The sequence below is a fragment of the Carcharhinus amblyrhynchos genome, chromosome 27, assembly GCF_965287045.1.
Source record: "Carcharhinus amblyrhynchos chromosome 27, sCarAmb.v2.hapA, whole genome shotgun sequence".
Taxonomy (NCBI): Eukaryota; Metazoa; Chordata; class Chondrichthyes; order Carcharhiniformes; family Carcharhinidae; genus Carcharhinus; species Carcharhinus amblyrhynchos.
Window position 1 is genome coordinate 13,830,683 of NC_137350.1, and position 18,568 is coordinate 13,849,250.

Genomic DNA, 18,568 nt, shown 5'->3' on the forward strand with positions numbered 1-18,568 from the left:
GTGGGTGGAGGTGTTCCAATTTTCTTTAGCTGAAGCCATTCACGGTCTCCAGGTGGGGCAACCAGAGATCTTCCATGTTCCTCTCAAGTGACTATTCTTCATGTTCAGGTTCCCCCCTTTGTGTTCAAAAGAAACATGTTTCCTCAAAAATGTTAACATGTTTTCTCAAAGATAGGTTAGAGGGACTAGCAGGGTTAATATGTGGGATAGGGCTTGATTGGGATTGTTTCGATGCAGCTCAATGGGCCAAATGACCTCCTTCTACACAGTAGGGATTCTATGTTGTAGTTTGGGTCCTTGGTTGTATCCTTCCTGTGCTTTTTGCACAGATTTTCTGCTCACCACTTTCCTGCCCTCTCCTGAGGGCGTTGGACCTTTGTTGAACACAATTCCATCAATGCCAGTCATTCCGGGTGCCCCCGACAAATGGACATTTTTTACATGCAGACCTAATTAGTGAGTGCTGACAGGCTATTTGACCCTAGGAATCAAATACCCTGTCACGTGTAATGCTTACGGTTAAATAAAAATCCTTTGAAACAAGACTTTGGGTGAATTTTATGCTACCTCATCTCCCCTGCCAACATATGTGAAGGTGAGGAGGGGGGTTCACACTAAATAGAGGGAGGCCAACCTACTGTCTTACCTTCCTTTTTCTGAACTGGGCCCTGTATTGCAGAGGGTGTGTCAGCAGTCAGGCAACCCACCCACCTTCAGGCTTATTGAGACCTTATGTGGCCAGTTAATAGCCACTTGAAGACCTCGTCCCCTCTCTGCCACAATAGCACGTGCAAATGGGGAAGGAATAAGAAGGGTGGCTTTGATAGAGTGGGCTGCTCTCAAGTAGAGGTGGGGAGAAGAAGGTGGGTGTCCACTGAAGGTGTCCATTCCCTCCCCCCCCCCCAACTCCCCACCTCCCCACCTCCCGTGATAGTAGGCCCTCCATGTTTAATTCATCTTCAAAATACAAGTCTCAAGATCTGATGAATGAGATGCCATAACCTAGCCCATAATGCAACATGATGCTCAGTGGAGTCACCATAATAAACCCCTAATTTGCCATGGTGTGGCCTCTCCCAGGGAAGAGTACTATCCCCCACTGCCTGCAGGAGTGTGGAGGGAGTACTTGTGCTCAGGTACGCCTGCCACCTCGCCATCCCTCCATCCCTCGGAAAATGGCCTGAGGGCGAGATGGTGACAGGAAAACTGGTTAGCTTTACTATTTTTAGTGCCCACCCCCCTCCATGCACGCACACTGAGGCCATGGCATCTTTAAATTGCAGGTGCCAAGTGACAATATTACAGAATAGTACAGTCGACACTCTTCAATTAGTTCCTGTTGATGTTCATTTTGAATGGTGATTTTAAGAAAAATATATTTCAAGCAGTTTGATGTAAATGATATTTAGGCAGTCACGCAGCATTTCGGTTGCTGTCATCATCATGTGACATGCTCATTGATTGAAATTGGTGCCCACTCTGGTGCTGGGAGCCAATTACATGCGAACATATGAATTAGGAGCAGGGGCAGGCACTCGGCTCCTCCTGCCTGTTCTGCCACTCAATAAGATCACGGCTGATCTGATTGTAACTATAACCCCACATTCCTACCTACCCCCCCCAATAACCTTTCACCATTAATCGCAAAACACCTGAGCCAGAAACTGAAATCCGGTTACTGCCGGGTATCTTTCTGGCACTGAGTGGAGCGGGGGGAGCCTTTCTGATTGGCAAGTAGCCTGATCTGGATGGTCATCTCTGAGATTCCATCTAGCCTCACTGTCTCCAACTCCTGTAGATAGCAGCAACACAGAGGCTCCCTACTAAAAGCTAAAGTATTTGGATTCTACAGGACTAAAACAGAAGTGAAGATCTTTAACTTATTTTGATTATTGATTGGCTGGACAGGCAACTAAATGATTTCTTCTGCTCCTGTTTCCTCTTTCAGTAGCTGAAGCTATCCTACATTTCTGCTTTACGGTGTTTTCAGAGTTTAGTGTTTCTATTTTCAGGGTCGTTGTTATGGTGGAAGATGCCAAACCAGAGACAGACAGTGCAATTACATCTGGGGTCGAGGTAAGGGAGTTGCTTACATTGAATGGATTGCAGGGCTGGGACCCAATCACTGACTAATGGGATTTTCATTCGTTATTGAACACAGTGGGTGGGATTTTCCACCCCCAACCCCCACCCACAGTGTGTAGAGCCAACCCACCATTGGATCTTCAGGTCCTGCCGCTGTCAATGGGTTTGCTCATTGTTTGCACTGTCCACCCCTGGGGAACCTGTGGCGGGAGGTTGAGCTCACCAGGACGTGCTGATGGGAATGGTCGGAAAATTTGGGCTAGTAAATAGATTTAATGGGTGGGATTTTCCAGCTGGACTGGTCCCAAAATCAGGAAATCTCGCCCGAGGTCAGTGGGTCTTTGCATGGTCTGTGCTCCTGCATGAAAACAAATGAAGGTGAGGTGACTCCTTCCTTATCAGAGCTTGGCTGAGAGGAAGAGGATCACCCTGTGCTGGGTACAGTCAGGGTGAGACATCAGCCAGAGTAGATCCCCGTGACGGGCAGGATGGGAAACTTCCCCCGATATGTGGGAGAAAATGGATCATTAATAATTAATGTCATAACAGAAATATTAGGAATATTAATGTTTAACAGCCATCCTTGAAACAAGTTTTTAAGTTCTGATTTTTATTGTTCAGAATCTTTGAGTTTTTTTAAACAACCAGAAAAGCACCACCTAAAGCAGAGGAACTAGGAGGAACTTCCATTTTAACGATTAGGAAACACCTCTCTTGCCTGGTGACATTTTCTCCAACCAAACTCCTCATGCAGGGGTCGGGTCAGGGACATGTTTATAATTGACGTGGATTAGGCTGTGGCTCTCTGCCATCAGCATCCTGCTTCCCACCAGAGGGCAGGGCATGATGTCACGTGCAAGCCCCCGAGGGAAGGATTTCTAGGCAAAGGGACCCACCACCCCCTACCACCCCCCACCTCCCCCCTCCCCCCCACCTCCCTACCTCCCCCCTACCTCCCCCCACCCCCCTATCTCCCCCCTACCTCCCCCCACCCCCCTACCTCCCCCCACCCCCCTACCTCCCCCCACCCCCCTACCTCCCCCCTCCCTCCCTCCCTCCCTCCCCCCTCCCCCTCCACCCCTCCCCCTCCCCCTCCCTCCCTCCCTCCCTCCTCCCCCTCCCCCTCCCTCCCCCTCCCCCCCTCCCCCTCCCTCCCCCTCCCCCCCTCCCCCTCCCTCCCCCTCCCCCTCCCTCCCCCTCCCCCTCCCCCTCCCCCTCCCCCTCCCTCCCCCTTCCCTCCCTCCCCCTTCCCTCCCTCCCCCCCCTTCCCTCCCTCCCCTCCCTCCCCCCCCCTCCCCTCCCCCTCCCCCCCCTCCCCCTCCCCCCCCCCTCCTGCCCCTCCCCCCCCTCCCCCTCCCCCCCCTCCCTCCCCCCCCCTCCCCCTCCCCCCCCCCCTCCCCCTCCCCCCCCCTCCCCCCCCCCTCCCCCCCCTCCCCCTCCCCCCCCCCTCCCCCCCCCCTCCCCCCCCCTCCCCCCCCCCTCCCCCCCCCTCCCCCCCCCTCCCCATCAGCTGAGGATAGAATGGCTGAACTGTGCACGGATTCCGAGACTTCCGCCACCAGAGGGACAGAAAGGAGAGATGGGAAGGCTCCCCGATTCCTGACTATGTTGCAAAGCCTAGCCTAGCAACATAAAGTATGTGCGCACTTGAGCTTTGAAGCCGGAAGTAGAAAACTCCCTGAAAACAAACTGTTTGCTTCTCAAGATTCTGCAGATCGATTCTGTTATGAAAAGCTGAATATTGAAGGAACTGAAAAAGGAAACTGCGGCAAAGATGGCCAAAACTGGGTTCAGTGCAGCAAACAGTAAGTAGCTGTTATTCAGCCAATCTCAGTGACATGCAAGGGCCTTTTAGGAGTTGTCCTTGCTTTAGTTTTTTTCAGTTTGTGTTTTCGTTTCTCTTTTACGTAGTTGTTTCTGCATTCCGAACACGAGAAAGTTAACAAGTCTAGCCAATCTCATCCCTACTTCCAATCCTTTGACCCATTCCACCCAAACATGATTCACCTCCAGCTCCTGAGAACAGCTATAAAAAGGCTTCTGTAGCCAACAGAGAATCGTCTGTCAAAGACATCAGTGCCAACCACTCATGCATGACCAACCAAACTCTACAGGGGTCCCAGAACCATTAATTTTCAACAGGCATCGTTCAATCTCTTCTTGTTTTTGCTGTGAGGGTCTTTTTTTTCCAGAAGCTCTTTGTGAAGGTCCGTAAAGGATTGGTTTTCAAGCTTTCCTATGGAATCTTGCTCCACACATCAATTGTCCACAGGAAAATTGTAATATTTCTTTGGAGGCAGAAGTCCCTTCACCAAAATCCCTTTATTTACGATTCCAACAGCAGTACACAGAATGCTATCAGTCAGCAAGCTATCTTCAGGAGTGCCAGGGGAACTGACACACCCGGTTAATACAAGCATAAGACTCCCTGATTGGCCCATCAATTGATTCCTTAATCGAACTCTTTTGTTAACAGCATGGAGAGATGACAGAGCAGGGATTGTCAGAGCTGCAGCTCTCCCTCTTTGAAACACATCAATGAAGCAGCAATTGGTTTGCTACTAACCTCATCCAAAACCCAACTCTGGTGGAACCCGAACCCACAATCTTTGAATGGCTGACTCGCCATTATTTAGAAGTCCAGTGCGCTACATATTGTGCCGTGGAGCCGTATGACTCCTTAATGAGGGAGTTCATATTTCAATAGACCAACCTCAATGGCCTGACTGAAGTCATTACACTATTGTAAAATTTTCAATATTTGACCTTATCTCCTGAGTCCTCAGCTTACGTAGGCGCTCCCTTGATCTACCCGTCTCCATCACCACTGAGGCAGTCTTTCTGAATGCATGTTAATTTGAAAATTATGTGCTACAGGCCAAGGAGAATATCCAGCTCACTGTCTACTTCCCTGTTATCCATACCCTCCAATAATCTGAAAAACATGGATCAGATTACATTCGAACCAGTCTCTGAAGGTTCCAATTATTATGAGCCTGCGCCAACTGGCCAGAGTGCTTCCTTTTTCAGTTTCCCCCTTCTCTCCTGAAGACACCTGGCAGTGCCTGGCACAAGTATTCATTCTTGGAATTCAAATTTAGCCATGTACCATGATGGGATTCGAACCAGAGACCCAGAGCACGGCACTAGGTTTGTGGTTCACCAGCTCGGTAACCTATACCTCTGGGCCACAGGGGGAACTGTGCCAATATATGATCTAAATCATACTGGCAAGTTAATGAGGCACATCATTACTAATGCACGTCCTAGCCAGTATGTTTGGGCAAAGAAAAGATATAATTTGTGAATCATCAGAACATGCTGGCCAATTTGGAACTACAGTAAAAAGTCTGACAACACCAGGTTTTAGTCCAACCTATTTATTTGATAATATACTCGCAAGCTTTCGGGATTAGTCCCTTCGTCAGGTGAATGGAGAGTTCTGGCCTCAGACAGAGCATATAAAGCACAGACAGTTTAGAGATTACTGATTAGAATGCGAATCCTTACACCTAACCTGCTGTTCAAGACCTGGAACTACTCAGCTGTCCACAGTGCACAATTGGTGGCTCATCTGTTATCTTTAAAAAACAGCTGGATTTGAACATTGAGCTTACTGCCAATTGACAGTAAAAACACGAGTACCCTTTTAATGACCTGCTAATTGTTAATGCAGTGATAATAAGCCTCTCTGACCCAGAAAGGGGACAACTTAATCTCAAATCCCAAACCTGCATGCTAGCTATTGGAGATGTTAAAATGCCACATTAGATTTTTTTGCTAGCAGTTTTTTCTTTCTGTATTTTTTCTCTCTCTCAACCCAATCTTTTGTGTCTTCTCTTTATTTCTCTTTCTGGTTTGAGTGTGATTCACCCAACTTCTCAATTCTTTCTCAGCCTCTTTCTCAAGTTTTAAATGTCATTGGTTAAGGAAGAATGCAGCTAGGCTTGTCCTCCTATTGAGGTCCCAGATGGCCTGTTGCTTTTTGCCATCTTGCCATGCCATTAACAGTTCGCACCTTCAAGGTAAGGCTGTTGAGCTGAAAATTGCAGGAAAAAGTCTAACCAATGTGCATGCTGTGAGATGTCTCACTGGCAAAATTTAGTAAGAAGTCTCACAACACCAGATTAAAGTCCAGCAGGTTTATTTGGAATCACGAGCTTTTGGAACACTGCTCCTTTATGAGGTGAGTGGTATGGTTGGTTTACAAACACGTCATACATAGACAAAGACACAATAGCAAGAAAGAGCTGGATTTGACTATTGCACTTACTACCTATTGTTAGATTGGGTACTTAAAAGCACGAGTACCCTTTTAATGACCAGATAATTGTTAATGCAGTGATAATAAGCCTTTTTGACCCAGAAAAGAGACAAACATAATCTCTTAAATCCCAAACCCCCATGCTAGCTGTTGGAGATTTAAAAATGCGAAATACAGTTGTGTCTTTGCCTATGTATGCTGTATTTGTGAACTGGCCTCTCCACTCACCTGCTGAAGGAACAGTACTCCAAACGCTCGTGGTTTCAAATAAACCCCATTGGACTTTAACCTGATGTTGTGAGACTTCTTACTGTGCCCACCCCAGTCCAACACCAGCATCTCCACATGATGGCAAGATTTGAAACAGTGAATGTCAGGGGTTTGACTATGAAAAGCCTGTCAATCGAATTCAACACCTTTCCATCAAGGGTTTCATGTCATAGAATCCCTACAGTGCAGAAGGAGGCCATTCAGCCCATCAAGCTTGCACCAACAACAATCCTACCCAGGCCCTATCCCTGTAACCTCACGTATTTACCTTGCTCATTCCCCTGAGACTGAGGGGCAATTTAGCATAGCCAATCAACCTAACCCACACATCTTTGGACTGTGGGAGGAAACCAGATCACCCGGAGGTAACCCGTGCAGACACGGGGAGAATGTGCAAACTACACACAGATGATGACCAGAGACCGGAATTGAACCCAGGTTCCTGATGCTGAGGCAGCAGTGCTAACCACTGGGCCACCGTGCCGCCCATGGATCAACGTCCATTAATCAAAGCCACCTTGTTCAAAGTTACAGAATTTGTTACAGGCTGTTACTCAGGCCCTCTATGCTGCAGTCAGTTTTTTTTTTATTTTGCTTTTACATTTCAAAACTAATTGTTTACACTAAGTACCATTTTGCTGATATTGGGATGTTTTCCAATGTTGTGTGATTCTATTGTGTACTTGTCTCTCTGCAGTGTTAGGATAACACACGTGTGTATGAGTTACCAGTGGCTGAAAGCATTGCCTTCAATGTTAATGTGGTTTATTTTCAATTGTTGGTAACGGAATTCTTCCTGTTTTATGTAGGGATGTTCTTTGTGGTTATCTTTTTTGTTCCAATATCACTCAGCCTCCAAGACGTGGGGACCTGAATGGAGATATTACCAGCATGGTATTATACCATCAGAACAAGTACATGGATTGCAGGTAACAATCCAATTCTACATTCTTCAGCAACAAGTACATTGATTCAGTGGTCACACTAAATGTGAAACTAAATTATTTTAAGATTCAGTAACTGAGCAAGGTACACAATGTTTGATTTTCATGACCTAAAATAAGCCGTTGTGTCTTTTGAGAAGCAATTCTGAGTGTTACAGCAGCTATATTACTGATGTGCTTCAGTATGACAGCTGTACAGCCTATGATATTATTATAGACTGTGAACCCGCACTGTAGCACATAGAAAACTTGCAAAGAGTTCTGTTTGCAGGTTGTTTAAAATAAAACCCCCTTTAAGGAGAGAAAGATATCACCTAAAGGGAATTTAGATTAGATTGTCTGTATTGAGATCAGATGAAAATCTTTGTAAAGAAATAACAAATAAGATAAAGTGTTATCTTATAGCACATTCAAACTTAATCAATATTCTGGTTAAAAACCTGCCTTGTTCTACATGGAGGCTTTTCAGTTATAATTAGACCAAGATTATTTTGTGTTTTTCTAATTAGTGTAACTGTTTGAATCTTGCTTCTGGATTCATGGAGCATTTGTTTAATATTGTTTAATTTTAGGTGTGACTCTCACAATGGCTTAGCTGGCTGGACATTGAGAAGCCACACTGTGTATTAGGAAGTTCTTGGTTTTCATGCCTCAGTTTTGCTCAGTTGCATCCAACAATATCACTCTGCATCCAACTGGGGCAATGGATTTGATGTTCCAATAGTCTCATTGACCCTGGGTTCAAAAGGGAATAATTTCTTATTGTTCGTCCATGGGATCTGAGTGCCAGCAGCAAAGCCAGCATACGATGCCCATCTTTGATTGCCCTTATTGAAGATGAACTGTCTTCTTGAGCCACTACAATGTTTACTATAAGTGCACCTACAGTGCTGTTAGGGAAGCAGTTCCAGGATTTCAATCTAACAACGACGAAGGAACAATAATAAAGTCAGGATAATGTGTAACTGGCAGGGGAAGCTTCAGGTGGTGGTGTTTCCATGTACCTGCTGTCCTTGTCTTCTTAATTGAATCATCGAACTATACAGTGCAGAAGGAGGCTATTTTGGCCATTGAGTCTGCTCCGACCACAGTCGCACCCAAGCCCTATCCCCACAACCCCATGTATTTACCCTAATTAGTCCCCCTGACACTATGGGGCAATTTAGCATGGCCAATGTACTTAACCCGCACATCATTGGACTGTGGGGAGAAAACAGAGCACCCAGACACAGGAATAATGTGCAAACTCCACACAGGCATTGACCCAAGCCGGGAATTGAACCCAGATCCCTGGCACTGTGAGGCAGCTGTGTTAACCACTGTGCCAAAGGTTACAGAATTGGAAGATTATGTCATAGGAGCTTTGATGAGTTGCTGCAGTACTTCTCATAGATGACACACAGTACTGCTAGTGTGCGTTGGTGGTGGAGGGATTGACTATGTGAACTGATCTATAGGATGCCAATGCAGTAAGCTGCTTCGTCTTGAATAGCGTCAAGCTCCTTCAGTGTTGTAGGAGCTGCACTCACTCAGGCAAGTGGAGAGTATTCCATCACGTTCCTGACTTGTGCCTTGTAGATGGTGAACGGGCTATGGGAAGTCAGCAGTGAATGAACAAGTTCCTAATTCTGATCACTCTCCATTGTTCCCTGCATGACATGCAGATGTGGATTGCAGTGGGCTTAGCGATGATGCTTTGTGTGGTTGAATAGCCTGCCAACATGCAGTGCCTGAAATCATGCATGGAAAGTTGAACATTTTATGAGGAGGTTATCTTGAATCCAGACCTTCATGGAAAAATGTGTCAAGGATTTTTTGAAAGTCTACGTTTTAGGTATTGCAGTCAGACTGTGCTGTTGATTAAAGTCAGCATTGATGGGGTTAAAGTGTAATTGTGATGTTCTCAGGGGGGGCCATGTTGTGCTGGATGACGGTACCAGTCTTGGTTACGTAGAAGATGGCACTTCCTGTGGACCCAACATGATGTGTCTCGATCGCAAATGCCTACCATTACAAGCCTTCAACCTGAGCTCCTGCCCACAAAGTGCAAGTGGAGAAGTCTGCTTTAACCATGGGGTGAGTTTGTTGGAATGTCAGGTAATACGGAATGTGTATGCTCTGCCAAAATATTGCATGCTTGTGGAATATAAAAACATCTGCAAGTCACATGTAGACAATACCCAGAGGTGTGCACAAGTTAGCCAACATATTCAACTTGAATTGTGTAGCAGAGCTGCCTTTGAAGGAGAAAATATTGTACTGATGGCTCATATTACACGAACATACAAAACAACCAGCAGGAATGATGGCTGGAACACCACAGCCAAACCTGGCTCTTGTCTGGACCCAGACAAAGTCATCAATTTTGTTTCCAATCCCCACCCCGCTCTTACCTTCTCGTGGTCCATCGCAGACACTTCCCTTCCCTTCTCTGTCTCAATTTCTGGTGATAGATTGACAACCAATAGTCATTACAAACCCACTGACTCCCACAGCTACCTCAAATCCAAATGCTCACAACCCGTTCCCTGTAAGGATTCCATTCCATTCTCACAGTATCTCCACCTCCGTCATATCCGTTCTGTTGATGTTGCCTTTGAAAACTATGCTTCTGTCATGTCTGCCTTTGTCCTCAGCTAAGGGTGTTCCCCCTGCTGTGGTTAACAGGATACTCAACCATGTCTGATCTATTTCCTGCATGTCTGCCCTCACCTCTTCCTTTCCCTGCCAGAACCAGGACAGAGTCCTTCTTATCCTCACTTTTCATCCCACCGGCCTTACTCATCCTCAACCATTTCCGCCAACTCCAGCATGATGCCATCCTGAAATGCATCTTCCCCTCACACTCCTCCCAATCAGCATTCCACAGGGACCGCTCCCTCCGTGACATCCTGGTCCATTCCTCCATCACCCCCAACCCCTCATCCCCTTCCCGCACCACCTTCCCATTCAGTCGTAGAAGGTACAACGCCTGCCCCTTTACCTCTCTCCTCACTGTCCAATGCCCAAAACGTTCCATTCAGGGGAAGTAGCATTTCACTTGCACCTCATTCAATGTGGTCGATTGTATTCACTGCTCCCAGTACGGTCTCCACTATATTGGGAAGACTAAACGCAGGCTGTGTAATCAATTTGTGGATTCACCCAGTCGGCAAGTATGACCCCACCTTCCTGTCACTTGCTATTTAACTGACCATCTTGCTCTCAGCCTTCACCTGCTGCAATGCTTCAGTGAAACCCAACTATAAGGCACAAGGCAAAGTGGAGACAAAATATCATATCTTCCATTTAGGCATTTTACAGCCTTCTGTTCTCAACATTTGAGTTCAGCAACTTTAAGCTGTGAACCTACTCCTCCATCTTGACCCTTTATTTGGTTTGTGCCAATGCATTCCCCTCTTCCCCTTCCCCCACAGAGCTTTCTGTCACTTGTTGTTTAGTTTTGCTTTTACTGAGTACTGACCTTTGTTGTCGTATTAACGCTTTCTGCTATGTTACCTTTATGCAGCTATCAACACCTTCTTTAGTCTTTAATGCTACCATTAACACTCCCATTGTCTTGTTTCTGTGACATCTTTATTACTCTCTCCTTAGTTCTCAGCTAACCCTGACTTTCTATTCTGCTCCACCCGTCTCCATCTCTAACCCATCGCATCTCTACTCCTCTTCAGCTCTGAAGAGGTCACACAAACGTTAACTTTCTCCACGGATACTGCCAGACCTAGAGTTTTACTAGCATTTTCTGTTTATATTATAGACTTCCTCTCTCCCACTTCTCTCCATCCCTGTAGCCACATAATCTTCTCAGACAGACACCAGCAGTTTTTCATGATCTTATGCTCTCGGAATCTCAATTGGAAATACGTGAGAAAAAAATTAAAATTTATTTATTAGTCACAAGTAGGCTTCCATTAACATTGCAATGAAGTTACTTTGAAAATCCCCTTGTCCCCATACACCACTGCCTGTTTGGGTACACTGAGGGAGAATTTAGCGTGACCGATACACTTAACCAGCACGTCTTTCGGACTATGGGAGGAAACCGGAGCACCCGAAGGAAACCCACACAGACATGGGGAGAACATGCAAACTCTGCACAGACAGTGACCTAGGCCAGGAATCAAACCCGGGTCCCTGATGCTGTGAGGCAGCAGTGCTAATCACTGTGATACCATGTACCATATCCAAATGTTAGTGCTGTGTAATTTATTTTTAAAAAACTGTGTTTCATTGTTTAAGGGAATGGAACATGGCCATTCTTTCTTTATGAAGGGCAAATTTGCATCAACCCTCACTCAATCTGCCAACCTCTGTGGGGAGAAAAGTACCCCTGATTTCACTCTTGAATGGGGTTGCCAACTGTGATGAAATGTATTCTTGGAGTTTCACTACATGACTTGTCCCCACCCTCCAGCCATTAGTCAGCCAACACATCCATACTTGTGACACACTGCCTTTTTACACCAGTTGGACAGCATAAAATTTCTTGCCCAATTGGTTGATGCTTGACTGTGCACCTTTTGTTCCCTTTTTCAATCTTCTTGTATCTGGTGAAGAACTGTTCAAAGAGAATTACAAAAAATACAAGGATTTTTCTCCAGGGTTGCACACAGCACCTCAGCGATCTTGCATTCTTGGCGTCTCCAGGCAATCCTGGAGGGTTGGCAACTCTACATTTTAGCACTAATTTGAAAATGATGAACCCAAGCCTAATTCCTTCCCTTTGTAATTCATTTTAGCCATCTTCCTCATCCAATCTGATTGCTGATGGGGATGGATTATGAGGGAGAGGGCTTAATTCTTTTTAACTCATTCATGGATGTTGCTGGCTGAGTTAACATTTATTACTCATCTGTAGCTTGCATTAAGTATCAACCACATTGCCGTGGGTCACATGTAAGGACAGATTTCCATCCCTAAAGGCCTTTAGCGAGCCAGATGGATTTTTACGACAACAAAAGCAGAAAATGCTGGAAAAATCTCAGCAGGTCTGGTAGCATCTGAGGGGAGAGAATAGAACCAATGTTTCGGGTCAGGATGACCCTTTGTCAGGGTACGACAGTTAACAATGGTTTCATGGTCATTATTTATACAAATGTCACTATCAGCCATGGTGGGATTTGAACCCAGATCCGCAGAGCGCTACCATGGATCTCTAGCCCAGGGACAATGCTGCTATGCCACTGCCTCCCCTTGGAATATCAATAGGATGAACAAAACCTAAAGAAGACAAAAATGGTTTGAGTTTTAATGTACATTAATTCAAGTTACTCCTCAAAATAAGTCTTTAAAATGGTGGCAAAATTGTTAATATATCAATTGCTTCACAAGTTAGCTGAGAAATTTAATACTCTTCTTTTAGTTTTTGTTCGTTCATGGGACATGGGTGTCAGTGCCGGCTGCAGGTTTAGGATGAAGGAAAAAACAAATTTTATTTGTAGTTTTTTAATCGTGGGTTCATAGGCACCCGCACTCAATCTGTTGATTAAAAACCAACTCTGATTATAAATGTGATTAAATATATACATAATATACATTTCATATATATATATATATACATATATATACATAATATATACAGAAGGTTATAAAATGATCTGTTGGCTGTTACCTTGAGATGCAATCTGCTGAGGGGAGCAAAGGTTTCTTCTTGAATGGAATGCAACAGCCATTTTACTGAACATTTACTATACATTTGGATTCCACTCTCAGGTTTGTAGCAATGAAGCGAAATGTATCTGTGTCCGTGACTGGACAGGGAAGGACTGCAGTGTCTTTGATCCATATCCTGAACCGACTCCAGCAGGAAGTACAGATGGACAGTACAAGGGTTTGTCTGCATCCCCCATACAGTTCTCAAAACTGATAAATATCAATGCGTTGACATTAAGACAGGTTGTGGAGGAAGCAGCACGTGATTGTGTTTGTGGAAAATATAACTGTCTCCTCTGCCCATTCTCAAGCCTTTTCAAAAGTTGTAATGGTTAAATGACATAGTTTAGAAATAGAAAGGAACTTGGGTATAGAAACCCAACAGTGCAGGATGAGGCCACTCAGTGTATCGAGCCTGCACCCACAAGAATCCCACCCACGCCCTATACCCGTAACCCCACATATTTACCTTGTTAATCCCCCTGACTCTAAGAGGCAATTTAGCATGGCCAATCAGTCTAACCCGCACATCTTTGGACTGTGGGAGGAAACTGGAGCACACACACAGACACGGGGAGAATGTGCAAACTCCGCACAGACAGTGACCCGAAGCCAGAATCAAACCCAGGTCCCTGACGTTGAGGGGCAGCAGTGCTAACCACTGTGCCACCACCATGCTGCCCAATGCAATCTTTCATCTTGGGTCAAAAAATGCCATTGATATAGTGCAGCAACATTAATAAACTTAGTAAAAATATTTTGTCAAAAAGGGAACTGACGAGAAACGCAATTATCTTTGACAATAAAGATCCATTTCGTGGTCCGCACAGATTTGGAAACTTGAAACCAACTAGCCCTGTCCTCAGTGAAATGGTTTGTTCACGTTCTTGACCCTGGATAGCTCTTCATGATTGACCAGCGATACACAAAGCATTGCATTGATAGGCTCAGTGGGATGAAGGTCTGAATAATGCTCGGCCATGGTAAGCACAGCTGGCTTCAAACAAAAAGACACCAGTGACTTCAGTTAGGCACAGCAGTAGATTCAAATAAGGTTTATTTATTAGTGTCATAAGTAGATTTATATTAACACTGCAATGAAGTTAATCTCAAAACCCGCAGTCACCTGCTCAGGAGAATTTAGTTTGGCCAATGCACCAAACCAGCACATCTCTCAGACTGTGGGAGGAAACCGGGGCACCAGGAAGAAACCTGCACGGACAGTGGGGTAGCATGCAGATTTCACGCAGACGGTGACCCAAGCTGGGAATCGAACCTAGGTCTGTGGGCACTGTGAGACAGCAGTGCTAACCACTGTGCCAAACCAACCTCTAATGTATTTGTCAACGTATCGCTCAGAGCTGCAACAGCTTCTTCCTCATTATCTTCTGCAGGAAAGGGCAAATCCAGGTCTGAAAGGTTTTCCTATGGATGGCCACTGTTGGCCACAGTGCCATGTGTATCTGCATTCTCTGGCCCAACTTCATAAAGATTGAGAGTCCCAGGACTCCAATGGATGGTGTCTCTTTAATGTAAAGGAACTCATTGCTTAACAAATAAACCTCAGCTGCTGTAGGCTGAAAATCCACTGGTTCTGCACTAAACTTTGGAGATTCTTCCATGAAAGACATTGAGTTGTCTAAATGCAGATTTTTCTAAAATACCCTGTAACATGCTAACGTCTCCACTTATTAAAAATATGCATTGACCATCGAAAGGATCAACAACCTGTTAACCTTTGTAATGAAGAGGAGCAATTCTCCTGTCTTTCATTGGAAAGCTCCTGCCACCTGGACCTTGCACTTTAATATCTGCTGACTGATGGGGTGTTGGCTGAGCCAGTCCAGATGTCAGCTCATGTCTTAACACCAGCTCAGGTGTCAGTTTCAAAATTGGTCTCAGAGTCTTTAACTTGCACTGTACTTGACCAATAATCCTGATGAAGGTCATTTATTTGCTTAGAAACTCTGTAAATTGGTCTCTGTCAATCGTTCCAATTTCTTGTGTGGAGTGCATTTCATAAATATTCTCTTATCCTCTTCCTCAATTGAAGTTTTTGAACTTACAGAAGTGCTTGAAATATCCAGTCTGCCTGCACTGGAATCACTCTGCATCCCCTACTGGGCAATCTTGGCATCTGCTTTGTGTCTTTATACCAAGCATAAACATCACAAGCTGGTGCTGTGGGGTTTCCTGCCCTTTGCCCATTTTGGCAGGCTTATGTGTGAATGGGACCACTGCTCTTGGGCCTGTCCAGTTCATGGAATCATTCAGTGCCACACTAAATACTAGCCTGATTTATCTCTGAGTTCACCTGCCTCTCATATCAAACTGCTTGCTTGATTAAGGGGATTCCATGGTGAACTGATACCAAGTGTTGAATGTGTTTCTCACTGGTTTCAAAGTATGCAGCAGTCTTTTCTCCCCTGTCTCTCGAGGAGATCACTGGCAACAAGTTCTATGGCAGAGAGAAAATATATAACATGCTGCTGCTGCTCCTTAGCCTGCAATCCCATTGTTATTCTGGGGAAGTTTTTCTTCCAAACATAGAATTGGAGAAGGAGGAGGCCATTTGGCCCTTCGAGCTTGTTCCACCATTCGTCATGATAATGGCTGATTGTCCAACTCAATAGCCTAATCCTGCTTTCTCCCCATTACCTTTGATCTCATTTGCCCTAAATGCTATATCCAGCTGCCTCTTGAATAAATTCAGTGTTTTGGCATCAACTACTTCCTGTGGTAATGAATTCCACAGATTCACCACTCTTTGGGTGAAGCAATGTCTCCTCACCTCCATCCTAAATGGTCTACCCTGAATCCTCAGACTGTGACCACTGGTTCTGGACACCCCTACCATCAGGAACATCCTCCCTACATCTACCCTGTTTGGTCCTGTTTAAATTTTGTAAGTCTCTTTGAGATCCCCCAACTCTGACCTCTCTGCAACCCCTCAAGGCTTTCAAACAAGCGAGGTAGGGGTACACCAGGTGCAGACTTTGTTGTCTCCTTTCCATTTTCCTCCTCCTTTATTGGGTTTGTAGATCCTTCCTTTGACCAGATTTTCTTGCCCGTTGATGGCACCAACTCTGCTGAGTGCTGCCTGTTCCACCTGCTGCAGGGGTTATAATATGTTCCACAGCACCTATTGCCATAATTATTCCCTTAACCCATTACCCTACAGAACCTTTTCCTGCACTGAATCCATGAGCAATGATGGTCTCCAGCCTTGCTCACCCCAGATCTTCTTATATGCTGCAGGATCATTAAAGCGGCCCAATGGATAGAAGACTGCTCTCCCCTTCTGCATCTCTTGCAACAAAACGTGAAGGTCATGGTCAGAAGATCATGGGGCAGCTGGACTTGTACCTTTCCCTGTGTCGCCCCTGTATGCCAGTCTATGTACGGTGGAAAGGCCTTTTGTGTGCTTCCATGCTCTAATCATTTTCACCATATCATGAGTGATCACTAGTGAGGTTTGGTGGAGAAAGTGGCTCTGTCCACCTGTTTGGTACCAAATGTGTTGCAGCTGTGACTCCAAGATAGTATTGTGTTCTGGGACCACTGACAGCACTACTGGCTTCTCCCATCTTAGTTATTATACCTTGTGATTGTGAGGGATCTAGTCTAGGGTTAGCAGCGTGGGCTTGTTCTGTCAGATGGATGGTAGGAGTGCAAGTGGAAGGGATAATGAGCATGGCAATATTCATCATCCATCCACCCACTGAGTCTTGGCAGTTTAACTGTATGACTGCATAATATCTCTATCAGGTAGTGGGACAAGGTGATGCTACCTCCACGACCTGTGAATCCACACCCTGCTTTCAGTGGCTCAGCAGCAATTGTAATTCTCCTGCGTGGAAAGCCCATGATTGGCCATCCATTCCAGGGTCAGTCAACAACTGGAGAATGTTTTGAGCTTGGACACTCAGCTAACAAGGCAGTGATGTTCCTGTGTACCCCCCAGACAGGAGCGAGGATTCAGCTACTTGGTTAGAACTTCACTTTCATTAGTAAACAATTCATGTAATCAAATTGGGAGAGAAAGACTTGGAAAAGATTGTGGATGTGGCTGAAAACAGATCACTCTCAATACCAAACAATATGGCAAAGCAATTAAAAGAGCCAGTAGAATTCTGGAATATATAACCAGAAGACCTGAGCACAAATGGATAAGCTTCTGAGTTCACAACAGGGAACCTTGCTCGCTGGCTTCATCTATCAGGGAATCATTGGCACTGATGCCCTAACCTCCAATAATAGGCTCTTGACCCAAGGCTTCACTCTGGGAGTATATGTTCAAAGTCTCCAGAGATCAGGCAGTGGTCAGATTACACTTGAACTATTGTATTCAGTTCCAGTCTCATATTAGAAAAGAAACATAAATATATTGGACAGAGTGCGGAGAAGAGGTCCAAATTAGATCCCAAGTATAAAGAGGCTGAGCTATGTGGAAATTCTAGAGAAATTTCAACTTTTCAGTCTAGGAAGTTGTTTGAGAGGAACCGCACAAACGTTAAATGATATTACCTAGGACTATGTTTGGAGTTTGAGACCATAAAAACATGGAAACTAGAAGCAGGAGTAGGCCATTTGGCCCTTCGATCCTGACTCTGCCATACATTTTGATCATGGCTGATCACCAAAATCAATATCCTGATTTCTCCCCCCTTTTCCTACATATCCCTTGATCCCTTTAGCCACAAGAGCTATATCTAATTTCTTCTTGAAACCAGAACAGCATTTTGGTCTCAACTACATTCCGTGGTAGTGAATTCCACACATTGTCCACCCTCTGAGTGAAGAAATTTCCCCTAACTTCAGTTCTAAAAGGTTCACCACTTATCCTCAAACTATGACCCTCTAGTTTTGGACTCCCCTCACCATTGGGAACACAAGTTTCTATGAGATTCCCTCTCACTCTTCTAAACTCCAATGAATACAATCCTAACCGACTTAGTTTCTCCTCATATGACAGACCAGGGAACATAACTAGAAACTTTATATTGGGAGGAATATCTTTGCTCAAATGCTTTGTAGGAATTTGGCACACATGATGGTAGAAGAGAAAATATTGGTGATAATTAAAGTAGATACTAGAATGGTGAGCTCTAATGGGCAGCAGATCATGTTTATGCATTTATACGTTCCTCATGCTTCATTTTGATAACCTGGTAATGTTCTACATGTAATGTGTTTTTGCTATGAAGATATTTGTGTGTTTGTAGATCCCAGTATGTTATACTGTAGACCCTAACATGTTTGCTTTAATTGTGATCTAGCATTAAGCGGTTAACAGAATTCTTCCAGTATTTTAAGGCACTTTGGTCTTTCCATGAGAGAAATTTAGTCACTG

The 18,568-nt window shown here is 45.0% G+C and overlaps 1 protein-coding gene across 1 annotated transcript in view; it reads left to right on the top strand.

The window, feature by feature from the left end:
• adam11 (ADAM metallopeptidase domain 11) overlaps nucleotides 1-18,568 on the top strand; it is a 133,653-nt gene that overhangs the window by 100,937 nt on the left and 14,148 nt on the right. The window contains exons 17-21 of the mRNA XM_080213323.1: nucleotides 2,013-2,076; nucleotides 3,791-3,890; nucleotides 7,429-7,548; nucleotides 9,471-9,639; nucleotides 13,276-13,393. Of these exons, the coding sequence (XP_080069449.1) occupies nucleotides 2,013-2,076; nucleotides 3,791-3,890; nucleotides 7,429-7,548; nucleotides 9,471-9,639; nucleotides 13,276-13,393 (571 nt within the window). The remainder of the gene's footprint in view (nucleotides 1-2,012; nucleotides 2,077-3,790; nucleotides 3,891-7,428; nucleotides 7,549-9,470; nucleotides 9,640-13,275; nucleotides 13,394-18,568) is intronic.